The following is a 16,112-nucleotide window of genomic DNA, read 5'->3' as shown; positions in this document are numbered from 1 at the left end:
TTCTTTTACACGTATATATGTATAATATAAACAGAATGCATCTGATTAGTACATTTCAACGTTTCACCAATGTGACCTTTTATCTCCTTTTTATACAAAATAACAAAATATACAGAGAGAAGAAAGGAGACATCTGTTCATCGTACAAGAAAGAAAGTAAATAAAAGTTCATGTATGGCTTTGCAAAGGTAGATTATGATGTGACTTTCACACTTTATTTATTTAAAAGCATCTTGAGAGAACGTGTTAGTGTGCTTACGAGGGCGGCCATGGTGGTTGAATGTCGCATCGACAGCCCGACACTGGGATCCCCAGTGGTCTTTCCTGTGGCTGCCTCGGCAGCTTTCAGGAGGCAAATGTAGTTGATGACCACTTCATCGATCTTCACTACAATTTCCTGCCGCTGTGTTTCGGAGCTCACGACTTTCACTAATCGCATGCAAGCTTCCGTTAGGCAACAGAGCACTTGAAAGCTGGAAGTCATCGCTAGGAGCATCTCGTCTGGGCTTTTCTCGGCCATCGCCATCTTCCTACAGGCACTTCCTAACTGTCTGGACTCAATGGACAACAGTTGCTTGTACTGAGAAAGTGTAAGGTCATATGCTTCAGGGCGCGACTCCTCTCTCTTCCCCTTGGTTGCCCTGACAAGGCAGAGCAGCTCATTGGCATCATTCTGGGCTGCGAGGAACCCATCGGGCATTGCATATGTGCTCTGCTTTAGGGCACTTATTCTTGCAATCCGGGCATCAAAAGCCAGGTTGCTGAAGTCCATGTCATCAGGGCCACTCAGGTCTTCTGGCCAGACCTTCAGCACTGGACACCTGGACAGCTCCCCTTCTTGCTTCTGAATCCCAACAGCCAGGGGTGGGCTGCTTGGTTCTGGCATGGCTTTAGTCATCTGTAGTGGAAAGAGGCAAGAGACCCGGTGGGTGGGTTCTCCCTCCTCTTCATCCTCATCCTCATCCTCATCTTCCTCCTGCCCTCGGTTTAGGAAGCAGTAGCTGAAAGGTCCCCGGCATCTCCAATTGCTGCCCTCCAGCTTCCTCAAAGGTAGTGTCTTATACAGCTTTGAGTCTTTGTGAGCCACCGGGGACCCCTTGGGAGCCTTCCCGTCAGAGCTAAAGTGCATCGAGCTTTGGGAAAAACTTTTGGTGAGCTTCTTTCCCAGGGGGAGTTCTGCTCGCCTTTCTGAAGTGGCCTCCTGTGCTTCTGTGATACCTGGACACTTTACGCTGACTGTACCCTTGGTTCTCTCTCGGAAGGTTTCCAATCCTACACATCCTGAGAGGATACTGCTGCTACGTCTCAGAGCCCTCTGGCTGGGGGGTGTCCCACGGCTCTCCCCTCTCACATCCAGCGGCTGCCAGCTCACAGCCCCTCCATAGGCCCGGTATGCTTGGGAGAAATCATTGGGGTCTTGATTTGGAATTGGCACCTTTGATTCCGAGTGAATGTTTGATGGTAGCAGGATGGGACCAGCTTCAGGATATTGAGACCACACTGAAGGCATGCCTCCTCGTCTCTCCTTCCCAGACTCTGTCAAAGCTACACTAGGGGTAGTAGAAAAAAATAGAGAGAATCATTAAACATCTTATGGCGGTCAATTCACTACATCTCTCTGCGATGATTGCTATTTCCCAAGGATGCATTCTAGAAGGGCTGCCATTTGTCAGGGTCCCCCCGCCTTCCAAAGACTGCCTTCTGAGATCACATTAAAAAAACACTGTAGTCTGTTATTTCTTAGACTACTGATTTATTTGGAATTGTCTAGAAATCCCCAATGTTTCCAGGGAGACAATGGGATTACATTAATTGTTTTGCTCCCATTTACCTGTCAAAGTTTAGACACATAATTAGAAAACACACATTCTAGGTATAAACTATTCAAACATGTTTATGACACTGACGTTTCATTTCATGGGAGTTAGGTTAATCCTGGCATCTGTTAATTTTTTATAAACAAGTGGCCTAATTTACTGAATGCAAATTATATTAGCTCGCCTTTGAAAGAGGGTCCCATGAAATTCTCCTGGTACAGGTTTTGAAGTGGAGACACTGGGCAAATTATGTGAAGAAAATCTCCATTTCACAGAATTTTTGTGAGAAGAGGTAAGTTGGTGAAAGCATGCTCTAATTAGTTTAGAGATAAAGATAACAGTTCGGTGATGAATTATGTAAATTCATAGGTGGGTTTCCCATGGCAGGTGAAGCCTGCGGTGGGTTTTAAAAAAATTGATTTTAGCCCTAGCTAGTTTGGCTCTGTGGATACAGCATTGGCCTGTGGACTGAAGGGTCCTGGGTTCGAGTCCAGACAAGGGCACATGCCTGGGTTGTGGGCTCGATCCCCAGTAGGGGGCGTGCAGGAGGCAGCCAATCCATGATTCTCTCCCATCACTGATGTTTCTCTCTCTCTCTCACTCTCCCTTCCTCTCTGAAATCAATAAAAATATATTTTTAAAAATTGATTTTAGGTTTGAGACAGAGAGAGAGAAAAAGAGAGAGAGAGAGAGAGAGAGAGAGAGAGATCAATTTGCTGTCCCACTTATTTATGAATTCATTGGTTGATTCTTGTATGTGCCCTGACTGAGGATTGAACCCGTGACCTTGGTGTATGGGGACGGTGCTCTAACCGACTGAGCCAGCAGGCTAGGGCCTTTTTTTTTTTTTTTTAAATTGAGTAGTGGGTTTTGAGAAAGTAGATAATCTTAAAAGAGCAGGAATAGACATTAACCAATATAAGCTCTCATTAACACGTCAGCATATTCCTCTAGGAGTCTTACAGAGTCAAGAGGAATCTGTAACTATTGCTGAAAGGTGAACGATCTCCCCCAGTTCCTCCAATCTCCCTGACCCCCCTGCTCTATGATCCTTCCTTGCCTCTCAAAAATGCAATGGCAAAATCAGAAATCCAACATCTTAAAAAGGAAATCAAACCGTTCTGTGATTCTAAGCTATATCATCTTGCAATCAAAAGTCACCCTGGGCACTGCTGAAAGTCTACATTTATAATTTAGAAACAAATATTGCTCCCTCAGATTCTGAAAGCAAGAACAGATTAAGATTCTAAAGAGCAGTGCCATCTCCACCATTGATTCTCAGGGAGAGTGGAAGAGAGAGGGAGAGACAGAGAGAAACATCGATGTGAGAGAGACACATCGATCGGTTGCCTCCTGCACGAGCCCCGACCAGAGCCCGGGCCGGGGAGGAGCCTGCAAGCAAGGTAACTGCCCTGGTCCAGAATCGAACCCGGGACCCTTTGGTCTGCAGGCCGACGCTCTATCCACTGAGCCACACCGGCTAGGGCCAGATTTCATGTTTCTAGGTCTGTCGTGAGTTTGGTTTCCACGCTCCTGGTGGATCAGGCAAAGCGCTAAATCCCTCATTTCTGTACCTGTGGTTTCCTTAATCTTGGGGAGCCGGTGACATCCATCTCTCAAAGTCCCAAACAGGGGTTCAGCATTAATGGCTGTGTGCAGGGCAGGCACTGTCATCCGGGGACACACCCCTTCCGTCTGAGGGTGTGATTCCTTAAAGGGGGCTCCGTGGCTGGGAAGCCCCGTGGCTCTCTCCTCGGAAGGAGCGTAAGGCCCGCCTTTGCCCGCGGTCTCCGGAAGCAGGTGCTTCCCCGCGGAGGCGCAGAGCGGGGACTCGACGGGGGTGGCGCAGGCGCTGCCGCTGCTGCCCGTGCCGCAGCCCGCGTCCACCGACGAGCCCTGCGAGCTCTGGAGGGAGAAATGGCCCTCGCTCTGCAGCGATGACATCCGCTTGGCCAAGTGGTAGTCACAGAGGTGGGCGACGCTCTCGTCTGCGCCGGCCAGCTGAGCAGGACGGTCACCGGCAGGCGGGGCGGCGTCCTCGGGGTTGTCTAAGTCTTTGGCTGAAGAGACACAGGTCACGTCCGTTAAGAAGTGGTCCCGCTGGCCGAGGCCTGAAACCTCCGCGGCGGCTTCCCCACGGGGAGCCCCTTCATCCTTCCCTTCGGCCTCCCTTGTCCCCAGGCCAGGAGCTCGCGGGAAGATCCCCGTGGCCGCCTCCAATGCGCCTTTGTCGGCCGGCCCGCCCTCCGTGGCCACGTACCATCGCTGGCTGTCCTTGCGGAAGGCAGTTCTCTCCAGGTTAAAAGGGCCCAGGCGCTGACCGTCCCTGGCAGACACGGTACCAAATTTACCTTTGGCGTCCTCCTCCGCCTCGGCGGCCTTGGCCCCCGGCTGCTTCTTCCCCGGCGCCGTCCCGTTCGCCCCGTTCGCGGGCGCTTTGCCCTCCCCGTCGGGCGCCTTGCTTTTCCTCTTGCTGGTGCAGGAGTACGCCACCGAGCCCAGGTGCAGTTTGCTGAAATAGTCCGTGACCGACTTGGTCTCCATCGTCTCGGGCTCCATCTCCATGTGGTCCGAGTGCAGGATCTGCTTGGAAGGCACGACTTTGGACGGCAGGTCCGCCCCGGGCCGGGCGGCCAGGGCGTGGGGGGGCTTGGGGGGCAGGGCCCCCCCGGCAGGGGCCTTGGAGGTGGAGGTGGAGGTGGAGGTGGAGAACTCGGTCTGCTCCTCGGCGAGGGCGTGGTAGCCGTCGGGCGTGGCCAGGAACATGCGGGAGAGCGTCTCGGACTGCTTCTGCGCCGTGGCCAGCTCCGAGCTCTCCGTCATTTCGGAGGAGTTAGTCTCATTGCCCGAGTCTGAGGAAGACTCGGGGCTGTAAGCCCTCAAGATGGCTACACCTGCATGCCGTGAGAAACAAGAGGCGATTAATGGTTGCGGCAGAGGCCCCGGGAGCCGCGGGCGGGAATGGGAGCATTGCGACTCAGAACAGAACCGAACCGAACCGAACCAAACGCGCGTGTCCCCTGTCGGGGAGGACTCGGAGTTTATTGCACGGATGTTCCAGACATGGGGGGAAAGCGTGCCACAGGTATGTATTTATTTTTATTTTTTTAAAAAAGGAACAAAAGAAACCACATACACACACACAAAAGCCACGATGGGAGTGCCCGCACATGGATGAAATGGGACATGCGTGAGATGGAGAACAGCACACACGGGGCTCCGAGGGCAAATGGCTCGATGGGATGAGTGATGAGGTGCTTGTCAGTGAATGAACGTAACGATCGTGAAAGCACCTGAATTGTTACTGGTCTGCTGCTCTTCCGACACGGACAGCGCTCCCAGAGTCCCCAGCGGGGGGGCGGCCGGCTTGTCCAGGCCCTTGTCGCACGTCCCCTCGGCGCCGGTGGGCACCGCGTCGATGAGGGACACGGGGATCTCGTCGTTCTGCAGGCCGCCGCCGCTGGGCCCCTTGCCGTCGAAGGAGGCTGCCTGGCTCTGAGAGTCCTCCTCGTCGGAGCTGTCTCGAAAGCCGGGCGGGGGGGCGGCGATGGCCATGTTCAAGGACCGCAGCAGGAAGTCGTCCTCGTTGTCATCCCCTTCCGGAGGCGGCAGGGACGTGAGGTCGATGATGTCGTCGCTGGAGCCGGACAGGTTGAGGATGGCCGGCTGGTTCATCTCCCCCACCATGAGGTCCTCCTCGCAGCTCACCTCGTCCTCGTCCTCCGCGTCGTCGGTGTTCTCCGCGTAGCAGATGTCATGGAGCAGGGGCTCCTCGATGCCCGGGGTGGCCTCGAAGGCCTTCACGTCGCCAATGTTCGCGTACACGGAGTTGTCCACAAACGGCATGTTGTCCGCGTCGGGGCTGAGGTCCAGGGTCTTCACGTCGTTGGCACTTCTCATGTAGAGGTTCGTCTGCTTCTCCAGCAGCTCCGGGCTCTCGTCCAGGAGTCTGTCGTAGCTGAGAGCTGGGGGGCTGATGCCATCGTCCATGGCGAGATCTCCAAAGATGAAGGACACTTTGGCTCCCCGCGGAGACTCCTGGGCTTTCTTTAGAGTGTCTGGGCCTGAGAAGGTCAACAGGGACCGCGGAGCGAGACTCCTGTAGTCGGCCTCGCACGGAGCGTCCCCCGGCGGCGCCAGCTGCGGGTTGAGTTCATCCGGATTATAGGTGTTGGCTATGTAGACGTGCCGGTGGTCTTTCGGACACGAGGTGCCATCCGTAATCTCCACCGTCTTCTGTTTGGAATCTATATATGTGATTTGGGCTTCTTGCTCCCCTTCGCCAATAAAGGTGGTCATTTGGGGTATACAGTTCCAATCAGGGCCAAGGATGTTAAGCTTTCCTTTATTTTCAGTTCCTAAGGAGAAAGAATCATGCAAAGACACATTACAGTGCTGTTTGATTTCCGGGGGCCTCGTCTCTCTCTCTCTCTCTTTTTTTAAAATCTGTTTTTATTGATTTCAGCAAGGAAGGGAGAGGGACAGAGAGGTATAAACATCAATGATGGGAGAGAATCATGGACTGGCTGCCTCCTGCACATTCCCGACTGGGGATCAAGTCCGCAACCCGGGTATGTGCCCTGACCGGGAATCGAACCTCCTGGTTCATAGGTCGATGCTCAACCACTGAGCCATGCCGGCTGGGCTGTTTCTTAATTTAATGGCTTGTAACATCACTTTTATGAAAACAGGGTTACTGAGCTTTCCAAATATGGCAGTGGTCGATTTAGGCCTCGGGTGTAAGGATTCCTTGGTTAGGAGAATCGACCGTAACAGAATTGGTATTGCATAAATTATCATTGCTATTTGATAAAATATAATACCATCTGAGAGTAGGGAACTATAGCTTAATTCCATCTGACTCTTAGTTCTATTATTAAAAGACCTCACGTCCATCTGTGAAGGTGAATATGAAACATGCCTTTTCAAATCCTTAAAGGTGGCAGTGCAATAGGCTGTTATTCCAGAAAATGAATTGCCCTTTACTTTGTCAAGCGAGATCTAACATTACCCACGTTGTAGAGGAAGATGTAGGCCTTTTTCCTCATTGAGTTAAGAGAAAGGCAAGGATCCACATACTTCTGCCATGTATCTTAGAAGATATTGGAATGATCATGCAATAATAAAATATATCAATAAAATATAATGTAATAATAACTATTGGAATGATAACACGAAAACCTCTCTCTTCAGCTCTTTTATATCCTAGTGGATGTTTATATAGCCCTATGAATGTTAGTACCCATGCCTGTACGCACATGCGCATATGGTGCAGAAGGTGGAGCCCGCAGAGGTAATGTACTTCTCTCTGCTATTTCCAAGCATAGTTAATACTTTGACTAATTTCAATTTTTATTTGTGTCATGAGAACTTTCTGAAGACTTGTTTGATGGCCTGCGTGAACTAAACAGCAAAATCCTAATTTAAAAATTATTGTTTTGTTTGCCCTTCAAGGGTATTTCTTTTAAAAAAATGTTTTTATTGATTTTAGAGAGGAAGGGAAAGAGAGAGAGAAAAAAAAAATCAATGATGAGAGAGAATCGTTGATCGGCTGCCTCCTGCAAACCCCTGGATTTTGAACCTCTAGCTTCCAAAACTGTGAGAGAATAAGTTTGTCTGATGTTATGCCCATAAGTTTGACCTACTTTGTTACAGAGCCCTAGGAAACTAATACAATGTGCATACCTGAGTTCCAATAAAACTTTATTTACAAGAACAAGATGTGGCACATGGGCCATAGTTTGCCAACTCCTGAATTAAACCAACAAGAAAACTGAATAGGTTAGCAGGCTAAAAGCAAGGCAATTGGAGTATGCCATCTTCTCTCCCTTGTCCTCCCTTCTTACACACACACACACTCGTGCGCATGCTCTCTGCCTCTCAATTCCTCTCTCTCTCTGAGAGTGGAGAGAGATACTTGCAACATGTGCCCTCACCCTCATTCTCACTGTAGAACTGGGAGAAATTACTGAAAGGTTGAAATTCCACTCTTCCCCCGCGGTGATAATACTTTCTGGAACTAAGTTTTTGCCTCTTGAAATTTCATTAAACATTACATTGGGAGTCACTAGAAAGTGGGCAGAACCCAGGCCCTTCCTGCTGTAACCAGTCTTAGAGTGGTCTGTCTGCTCTTCTACGTGCACCTGCAAAAGGTTATATTTTCAAGATAAACTTTAAGATTTGAAAATACAAAGCCAAAAACTGGTTTTCAAATGTTAAAGGATCGTGTTAAGTTGCTCAACTGCTCTTCGGAATTTCAAAGGTCGGCGTTAAATTGCTCTAAACCTCCTAGTCAGTGAAAACACGTGGTCCTAAAAATGTTCCCCACCAAACCCACCAATACTCACCACCTCCGTTTCATTCCCTCCCTATTTATTTCTAATCATCTGTGTCTCTCAGGGTCTTTCCTTGTCTTATGTCTGTCTTCCATTCCTTTCTGTGTTTCTGTCATTTTCATTATGAATTTTTTCCATTTCTGTTTTTTTCCCCACTGCCAATTATTATTTTTTTAAATAGATTTTATTGATTTTTTACAGAGAGGAAGGGAGAGGGATAGAGAGTTAGAAACATCGATGAGAGAGAAACATCCATCAGCTGCCTCCTGCACACCTCCCACTGGGGATGTGCTCACAACCAAGGTACATGCCCTTGACCAGAATCGAACCTGGGACCTTTTAGTCCGTAGGCCTACGACGCTCTATCCACTGAGCCAAACCAGTTAGGGCCCCACTGCCAATTATTAGTAGAGGCACTGAGCATCGTTTTAGGGATGGCACATAAGATTTCTTTTTTCTAGTTCTTACCTTGAAAGCTAGGTTTTAAATCCCAATTGTACAAATGACAAAAACCCCAAATTAACACATGATCTCACTCATGTGGAATCCAATGAACAAAATAAACTGATGAACAAAATAGATCCAGAGACATGGAAGCGTGGACCAGGCTGTCGGATCTCAGAGGGAAGGTGGGGGAGGGTGGGTGGGTGGTAAGAGATCAACCAAAGACCTTGTATACATATATGCATGGCCCATGGACACAGTCAATAGGGTGGTGAAGGCCTGGGGTGGGGGGTGGGAGGGCTATAAGGGGTCAATAGGGAGAAAGGGGACAGATGTGATACTTTCAACAATAAAGATTAAAAATAAATAAATAAATAAATAAAAATTTAAAAAAACAACAACACACAGGCATTTCAAGGTGGGGCTGGATTAAATCTAGTCTCAAGTCCAAGTTGCTTTGGGCATGCCTTGCCCATCTCTTTCTTTCCCTCTGGCTCCCCTTTATCCTGTGACTGGCATTGCTGCCATCTAACCAGCCATCATCATATACTGCCTGCGAGTCTGTCTCTGTGTGTGTGTTTCCACATCACAGTACATTTCTGGAGTAATCATTTATGGTTCCTGCTGTGTAAAAGCAAGAGAATTTTCCTCCTCTTCTTCCTCCTTGCCCTCAGAAACACCGAAGATGGAATTTGTTCTTAAGAAATGTCCCTTTCTTCCACAGAAGCCCTATTACGGAACCCAATCAGACTATTACGAAATGCAATTAGCCATTGTTCATGGGTCAGGAGATTTGGCTCGAATAGTTGGTGTCTGTCCATCAGCCACATTTACTGAGCGTCCCCTGGAGACGAGGAAAGGTCAAACACTGAAGCAAACAGCTGCAAAGCAAACGAAAACCACCCACCCTCGGAGACACTGCCAATGTCATGTTTGCAGCCCTCCTTGTCCTCACTTCGGGTTTATTTTGCCCTGTCAAGTGGCAACATTGAAGTATTTGATATGCTTGTGATCTTGAAGCTCCCAATACAGAGCTAAAGCCCCAAATCCAAGTCCTGGGTGATACCCAAGTCGTCCTATTGGGAGAGTTTCTAAATCCTGGAGCTAAATCGGATGCCTGAGGAGGGTCCCAGGGGTCTGCGCCTAGAGCACCTCAAGGAGGGGCTCCCCCTTCCGATGGGGCACGCTATTGTCAGTTCTCTGCATGTTGACTCCTAGGAGAGGGAGACATTAAAACCCAGCCAAACAGACTGATGCTCACTCCCATCACAGTCATCAAATCCCTGCTTTTGTAGCATATGCCCCCGCATTTCCGAGTGACATGTAAAATGTGATGCTGAAATCAACATTGTCAGAGAAAATAATTAGGCCATATAGATAGACTTGAAGGCTCTTATGTTAAATTTGGACATTAGATTTTTATGCATACGATTTTAACTTTTCCAGAAAAATCCTGCCCAGCCACTGTGGCTCAGTGGTTGAATGTCGACCCAGGAACCAAGAGGTCACTGGTTCGATTCCTGGTCAAGGCACGTGCCCGGGTTGCGGGCTTGATCCCCATGGGGGATGTGTGCAGGAGGCACCTGATCGATGATGTCCTTCTCTCATTGATGTTTCTATCTCTCTATCCCTCTCCCTTCCTCTCTGTAAAAATCAATAAAAACATATATCCTATATAATAAAAGGGTAATGAGCAAATCAACCGAATGGTGGAATGACCCGTCACTATGATGTGTACTGACCACCAGGGGGCAGACGCTCAACACAGGAACTGCCCCCTGGTGGTCAGTGTGCTCCCACAGGGGGAGTGCCACTCAGCCAGAAGCCCGGCTGATGGCTGGTGAGCGCAGTGGCAGTGGTGGGAGCCTCTCCCGCTTCCGCAGCAGCGCTCAGGCTATCCGACTGCCGGCTTAGGCCCACTCCCCATCCGTTGGACATCCCCCAAAGGTTCCAGGACTGTAAATGGACACAGGCAGGACTGAGGGACAGCTCCCCCCCCACCCACCGAGTGCACGAATGTCGTGCACCGGGCCTCTAGTATATGTATATATATATATAAAAGAAAGATCCTTATTGTTTTGGTCAAGTGGATAGGAAGGGGAGTCACTGCTTTGTGAATTTAGGGAGAGAATACCTGTTTCCTGGGTCCCGGCACTTTTCTTGTTGGCCATGTTAAAGATGGACCTCCTGGAATCCACAAGTAGCCGGTAGTATCCAGCTGTTAAGCAGGCCAAGTTCATTGCGTCTGATGACTCCATCAGCAGCGTGATGGGCTACACAAAAGAGAACGACTTGGTTAAAGCCATCTCTCCTGGCTATCTTCCCTCAGGTGACAACGACCGCATTTGTGCATAGGAAATGTAAACAATAAAAGTTATTGAGCAACCATTTCATCGGAGAAACAGAAATGTGGGGAAAAGGTCAGGCGTAACACAGAGAGCCTTACTGAGAAACATGTAGGTGGCATCATTTTGAAACCTAGACATTTTGAATCTTTTCCAAGTCCAAAAAGAAAATAACATTGGTTTTGTTGCCAAACAGTCAACATTTTAAAAAAGTGATAGGTAAAGAGTTTGTTAGCAGATCTGAACTCACAATCTGAAAAAATCATAGGAAGTTAAGTTTGGGTTCATGATGAAAATTAGTGTTGAAGAGAAGTAAAAATGAAGTGGAAATTACTGCTAAGACTGAACAAAAAGTGTCAAAGAGATCCAGAAAGAGGCTGCTTCTAAAAGAAACTGTCAATTAATAGGAAGTCAAAGGAGAGATGGGAATTGAGAAAAGGCCTTGCTAAAAAATAAAACTTTCTGGAACCAATGAGGTTATTATTTCCTGGTACATGGATCTTGGGAATATAGAGAAGAAAGTGTTCAATTTAAGCAACTATTCTCATTGAGTTAGGAAGGGTAGAGGGGCTGGCGCGCTCTTGTTGACAGACAAAGCAAGAGAGAAATAAGGGAACAACAAAAAAGCAGACACCCAGGGAGACACAGAAATAGTGAGATGATAGGCCTCTTGCTTTTGCTCTCAGCTGTAGGACACTGGCCAGGTTTGATGACGCCACTGGTAGAATCTAACTTCCCACCCAAAGCCTCTCTACTACTTACTGAACTGCCTTTTCCTCCCATTTCAATTGAGGTCTCCCCTCAAGCCACCCCAGAATTATTTTCACGGGCAGGAAACCATGAATAGGGTCTTGCCACCCACTTCTGTTTGGGACAGATTTTCCCTAGTTAGCAGGTCTGTGATGAATGCATCCAATTCATCCTTTTTCCATGATGGGCTATTGTTTTCAGCATCTTTGATCATAGAGCAGGGCAGGCATGGCAAGTCTACTCTCGTACATTGAAGTCAAAGAGAGTCCCTGGGTTTAGCCCATGAAATCCCATGGGCCATGGCCAACATGGCGGAGCTCCACCTTCTCAAGGTCATCTCTTCCTGCTGCAGAGCACTGATGCTGTCCAATCTGCTATGTAGAAACCCTTTCCCATATTCTCAGTTCCTCTTAATCCGCTCCGCCCATGCCACTGTGGTGGGAGTGGGTCCCCCCCTGCCTGTTCTCAGAGCACTTCCGGTTGACAGTGTTTGCTTTGTGGAGTCACTGCCCCTCTTCCGGTCAGTGCCTCTTCTCCATACAAACACTGGATACATCAACAATGCCCCAATCCAACGACTCATCTATTACTGGGACAAGAAGGTGGGGGCCAGGGGGCCTTGATCACTTCCTAACAACTTCTGTTTGGGGAGTAAAGCTTTACCCCTTGAGGACGATCTCAGATTGTTGTTTTAAATGGAATGGCCATGACATTCACAGGAATCGGGACCAATTGCTATAGTACGAAAAGACAGACTGACTCAAATGCTCAGCTTTTCTAAAAGAATAAACACAGGGGACCCAATCTAACGCAAGGGAGTGGGCGTTCTAATCAGAGTTGGGGAAAATTTCCCTGTCTATACCAGACTCATACATTCTAAAAAGTTAGAAGCAAAAAGTCTCTCCCACTCTCTATGACTCACGCGTTCCGGAGCGGAAAGGACCTCAGACATGAACTTGCTTGCTCTCTTATGTAGACATGAAGAAACTGAGCCCAGGGAAGAAGAGCGACTTGTCCCTGTGAGTTGGGTGGATTTGCTTCCTGTACCACATCGCGTCTTTGATGCTCTGGACACATTGCAATTCTACCTGCTTTGTAAGTAGCAGCAGCGTAGCACAACTGAGCTGCTCAAATCCAGGCCATGTGCCAACATCCGGCCGACTTACCTTCACGTCCAGGACATGAAGCTCCACCCTCACCAAGTTCTCCTCTTCAGTAAACATCTCGATCCTGTTCACATGGCTGAAGTCAGCTAAGAGAGCCACCAGGTTGGTTTTGGTGTTTATGACGTGGCTTATGCCATATCGGGGCCCCACCAGGAGAGTCACTTCCGAGCGCTTTTCTGCCTGCTGAGAAAGGGACGTTGACAAAATATAAAAATACTAGACTTTTAAGACCCGAGAGAATGTTTTTATAAAACTGCTTTTTCTTTTTTAACAGATTTTTACTGACTTCAGAGAGGAAAGGAGAGGGAGAGAGAAAGAGAAACGTCAATGATGAGAAAGAATCATTGATCGGCTGCCTCCTACACACCCCCCACTGGGGATGGAGCCCGCAGCCCAGCACGTGCCCTGACTGGGAATCGAACCCTGATATCCTGGTTCATAGGTTGATGCTCAACCCCTGAGCCATGCTGGCCGGGCAAAACAACATATTCTTTAGAAAGTATTTCTAGGTTTTATTGTACTAAGTCACCCAATTAGAAGAACCAGATATATGACTGCATTGAGGCTCTGATAAATTAAGAATAACGTGGAAAGTAAATGTTACCATAGCATGTACATTCATAATCATGAGAGGTTTTTAGAAATGAAAAACAATTTTTTTTTTAATGTGAAAGCAACTTTTGGCCTAATGACGGAAAGGAGGGCCATGGTCAGAGTACGTCACTTCTGGGTCTTCCCCTTTCTTTTTCCAGGGCACGCTGCGGTGCTGTTGTCTAGTTTCACAATTCTTCCCACAGTTCAGACTGTGGTGCAGTGAGTTAGAAACAAAGGCTGGAAAGTATTCACAGCTGATGTCTTTCTGTCATCAAGAGCAGCTCATTCAAGACAGCCCATGCAGTGACATTTCCAGGCCTCCATGACTTTCCAGAAAAAGCAAAAAAAAAAAAAAAAAAAGAAAAGAAAAGAAATTACCACTAGTGTTGCCTTGAACACACGGCCCCCATACAGACGAAGGTCACTGAGGAACTTGAGATAATGGACCTTGGCTTGCAGGGCAGAGAGCTGTGGGGAGAGAAGAAACATCAGGTGTTAACTCCACCGGGTGTGACTCTGTTCCTGCCGGAGACCAGCTGAAAACAAGGGCAAACGAGATGACGACTGCCAACAGGCGTGTGTGACAAGAACTCATAATGAAAAACGAAATAAAATTGCTCTGTATTTTGCCCTGACTGGTTTGGCTCAGTGGATGGAGCGTCGGCTTGCAGACTGAAGGGTCCCAGGTTCGATCCCTGTCAAGGGCATGTACCTTGGTTGCGGGCATATCCCCAGTAGGAGGTGTGCAGGAGGCAGCTGATTGATGTTTCTCTCTCATCGATGTTTCTAACTCTCTCTCCCTCTCCCTTCCTCTCTGTAAAAGATCAATAAAATGTATTTAAAAAAATTGCTCTGTATTTGGCTTCCTGATGAAGGATGGTGACAGGACATTTGGATTAAATTTGCTTTATTTTGGGGAAATGTATGGGGGACTCATAAGTACAGGTGCGCTGGGCCAGGGCACTCAACAAAGTGAGAACAAGCCCTAGCCAGTTTGGCTCAGTGGATAGAGTGTCGACCTGTGGACTAAAGGGTCCCAGGTTCGATTCTGGTCAAGGGCACATGCCCGGGTTGTGGGCTCAGTCCCCAGTGGGGAGCGTGCAAGAGGCAGCCAATCAATGATTCTCTCTCATCATTGATGTTTCTCTCTCTCTCTCTCCCTCTTCCTTCCTGTCTGAAATTAATAAAAATATTTATTGTTTTAAAAAGTGAGAACAAGATGATAAAATTGTCCACTGAAACATCTACTCACAAGGAGGTTTCCAAAGGCGAGTGATGTCTCCAATTGCAATCAGTGACAAAGGCTGTTGTACATTCTCCCACCACACAGGAGACCTAGCTGTACGCGGTTTTGAATACACACCTGCCATCTACAGAAAGCCTTTACACAGGCTCTACATGCCCCATCTCAAGTTTCTCACAGTCTTTGCAAGTGTTTAGGGGAAAATGAACTTCCTGAGATCCAAGCATTGTGGAAATGTTGGAACTTGCTCTCTAAGTCCCTGTTTCATTCATTCGACTCCAGGAATCTATTGAGATTCATGAATGATTCACAAATGAAATTTTATCCAGATAAAATTTATCTTCAGAAAGACTTAAATATGTAGATTCCCAACGACATAAAAAAAGTACTTGATTAAAAAAAAAAAAAGTCCACGGTTCATACTACACGTGCCAGGAATGTTGGTTGGGGGTGAGATTTCCCAACAAGCATAGACCCTCCGTAGCGGTGACTGTTTTCAATCACAGGTGACTTGCCAACTCATGGTTAACTCACCTAAGTGTGCTACCCTTTATGTAACTGGTATTCAGGACTGTTCATCCATCCTATTTCTTTTAAAAACCCAAAGCAATGTGCAAATCGATTCGAAAGCAAACCACTCACCCTTGGCTAGAAGGAATGACCTTTATGGACAGGTAGATAGATCGATCTTAGAGCAGACATCCAAATTAGAAAGCCAGTGGGCCAGGCTTGAAAAAAAAACACCTATCAAGTTAGTCAAGAGAAATTAGCTTTGGGCAAATCAGATCTGAAATTTTAAAAAATCTTGATCTGTGATGTCCTGCTACATTTCTATGAGCTGAATGGTTCCAGGAACCAGAAGTAAGCCGAAGGTGCCGATAATATGTTGAATCAGATTATTTGTTTAAAAAAGCCATGGGGTGGGGGAGAAAGGGGTTCTAATATGAGGTGACAGAAGATTTGACTTTGGGTGGCGGGCACATGGTCCTATATACAGATTTTGTAACTTAGTAATCCACACATGAAACCTGTATGTGCATGTTGACTAACGTCACTTCAATATCTTACCTAATAATAGACAAACATGTAAATTGACCGTACCTCCGCTACGCCCACAGCCAATCAGAGTGAGTATGCAAATTAACCCAACAAAGATGGCGGTTAGTTTGCATACACAGGCGCCGAGCAGGATGCTTGCATTGTCGTCGACATGGCGATGAGCAGGCATTCCACCCCACCTCCGGCCTCTGGGCAGCGTGGGAAGGCGGGGCCGGAGTGGAAAGAGGCGGCTCTGGGGCTGGGCCAGAGTGGAAAGGCGGTGCCGGCAGCCAGGGAAAGGAAGGCCCATTCTAGCATGAATCTTTGTGCACGGGGCTTCTAGTAGTTTAATTTTAAAAAGTGGCAATGTGGTATAAAGA

The 16,112-nt window shown here is 47.9% G+C and overlaps 1 protein-coding gene across 3 annotated transcripts in view; it reads right to left on the bottom strand.

The window, feature by feature from the left end:
• Window positions 1-214: 214 nt before the first annotated feature.
• The window catches only part of FRMPD4 (FERM and PDZ domain containing 4), a gene marked incomplete at both ends in the record, with an annotated part of 720,410 nt that continues 704,512 nt past the window's right edge, over window positions 215-16,112 (bottom strand). For all 3 annotated transcript variants that reach the window (XM_079764311.1, XM_079764309.1, XM_079764310.1), the window contains 6 exons: window positions 215-1,545; window positions 3,392-4,711; window positions 5,111-6,175; window positions 10,731-10,869; window positions 12,858-13,040; window positions 13,830-13,919. In XM_079764311.1, coding sequence (XP_079620437.1) covers window positions 215-1,545; window positions 3,392-4,711; window positions 5,111-6,175; window positions 10,731-10,869; window positions 12,858-13,040; window positions 13,830-13,919 — 4,128 coding nt within the window. The remainder of the gene's footprint in view (window positions 1,546-3,391; window positions 4,712-5,110; window positions 6,176-10,730; window positions 10,870-12,857; window positions 13,041-13,829; window positions 13,920-16,112) is intronic.

This window comes from Cnephaeus nilssonii (genome assembly GCF_951640355.1).
Source record: "Cnephaeus nilssonii genome assembly, chromosome: X".
Taxonomy (NCBI): Eukaryota; Metazoa; Chordata; class Mammalia; order Chiroptera; family Vespertilionidae; genus Cnephaeus; species Cnephaeus nilssonii.
The sequence above is the reverse complement of the archived record's forward strand: the minus strand, read 5'-3'. Positions and strand labels throughout refer to the sequence as shown.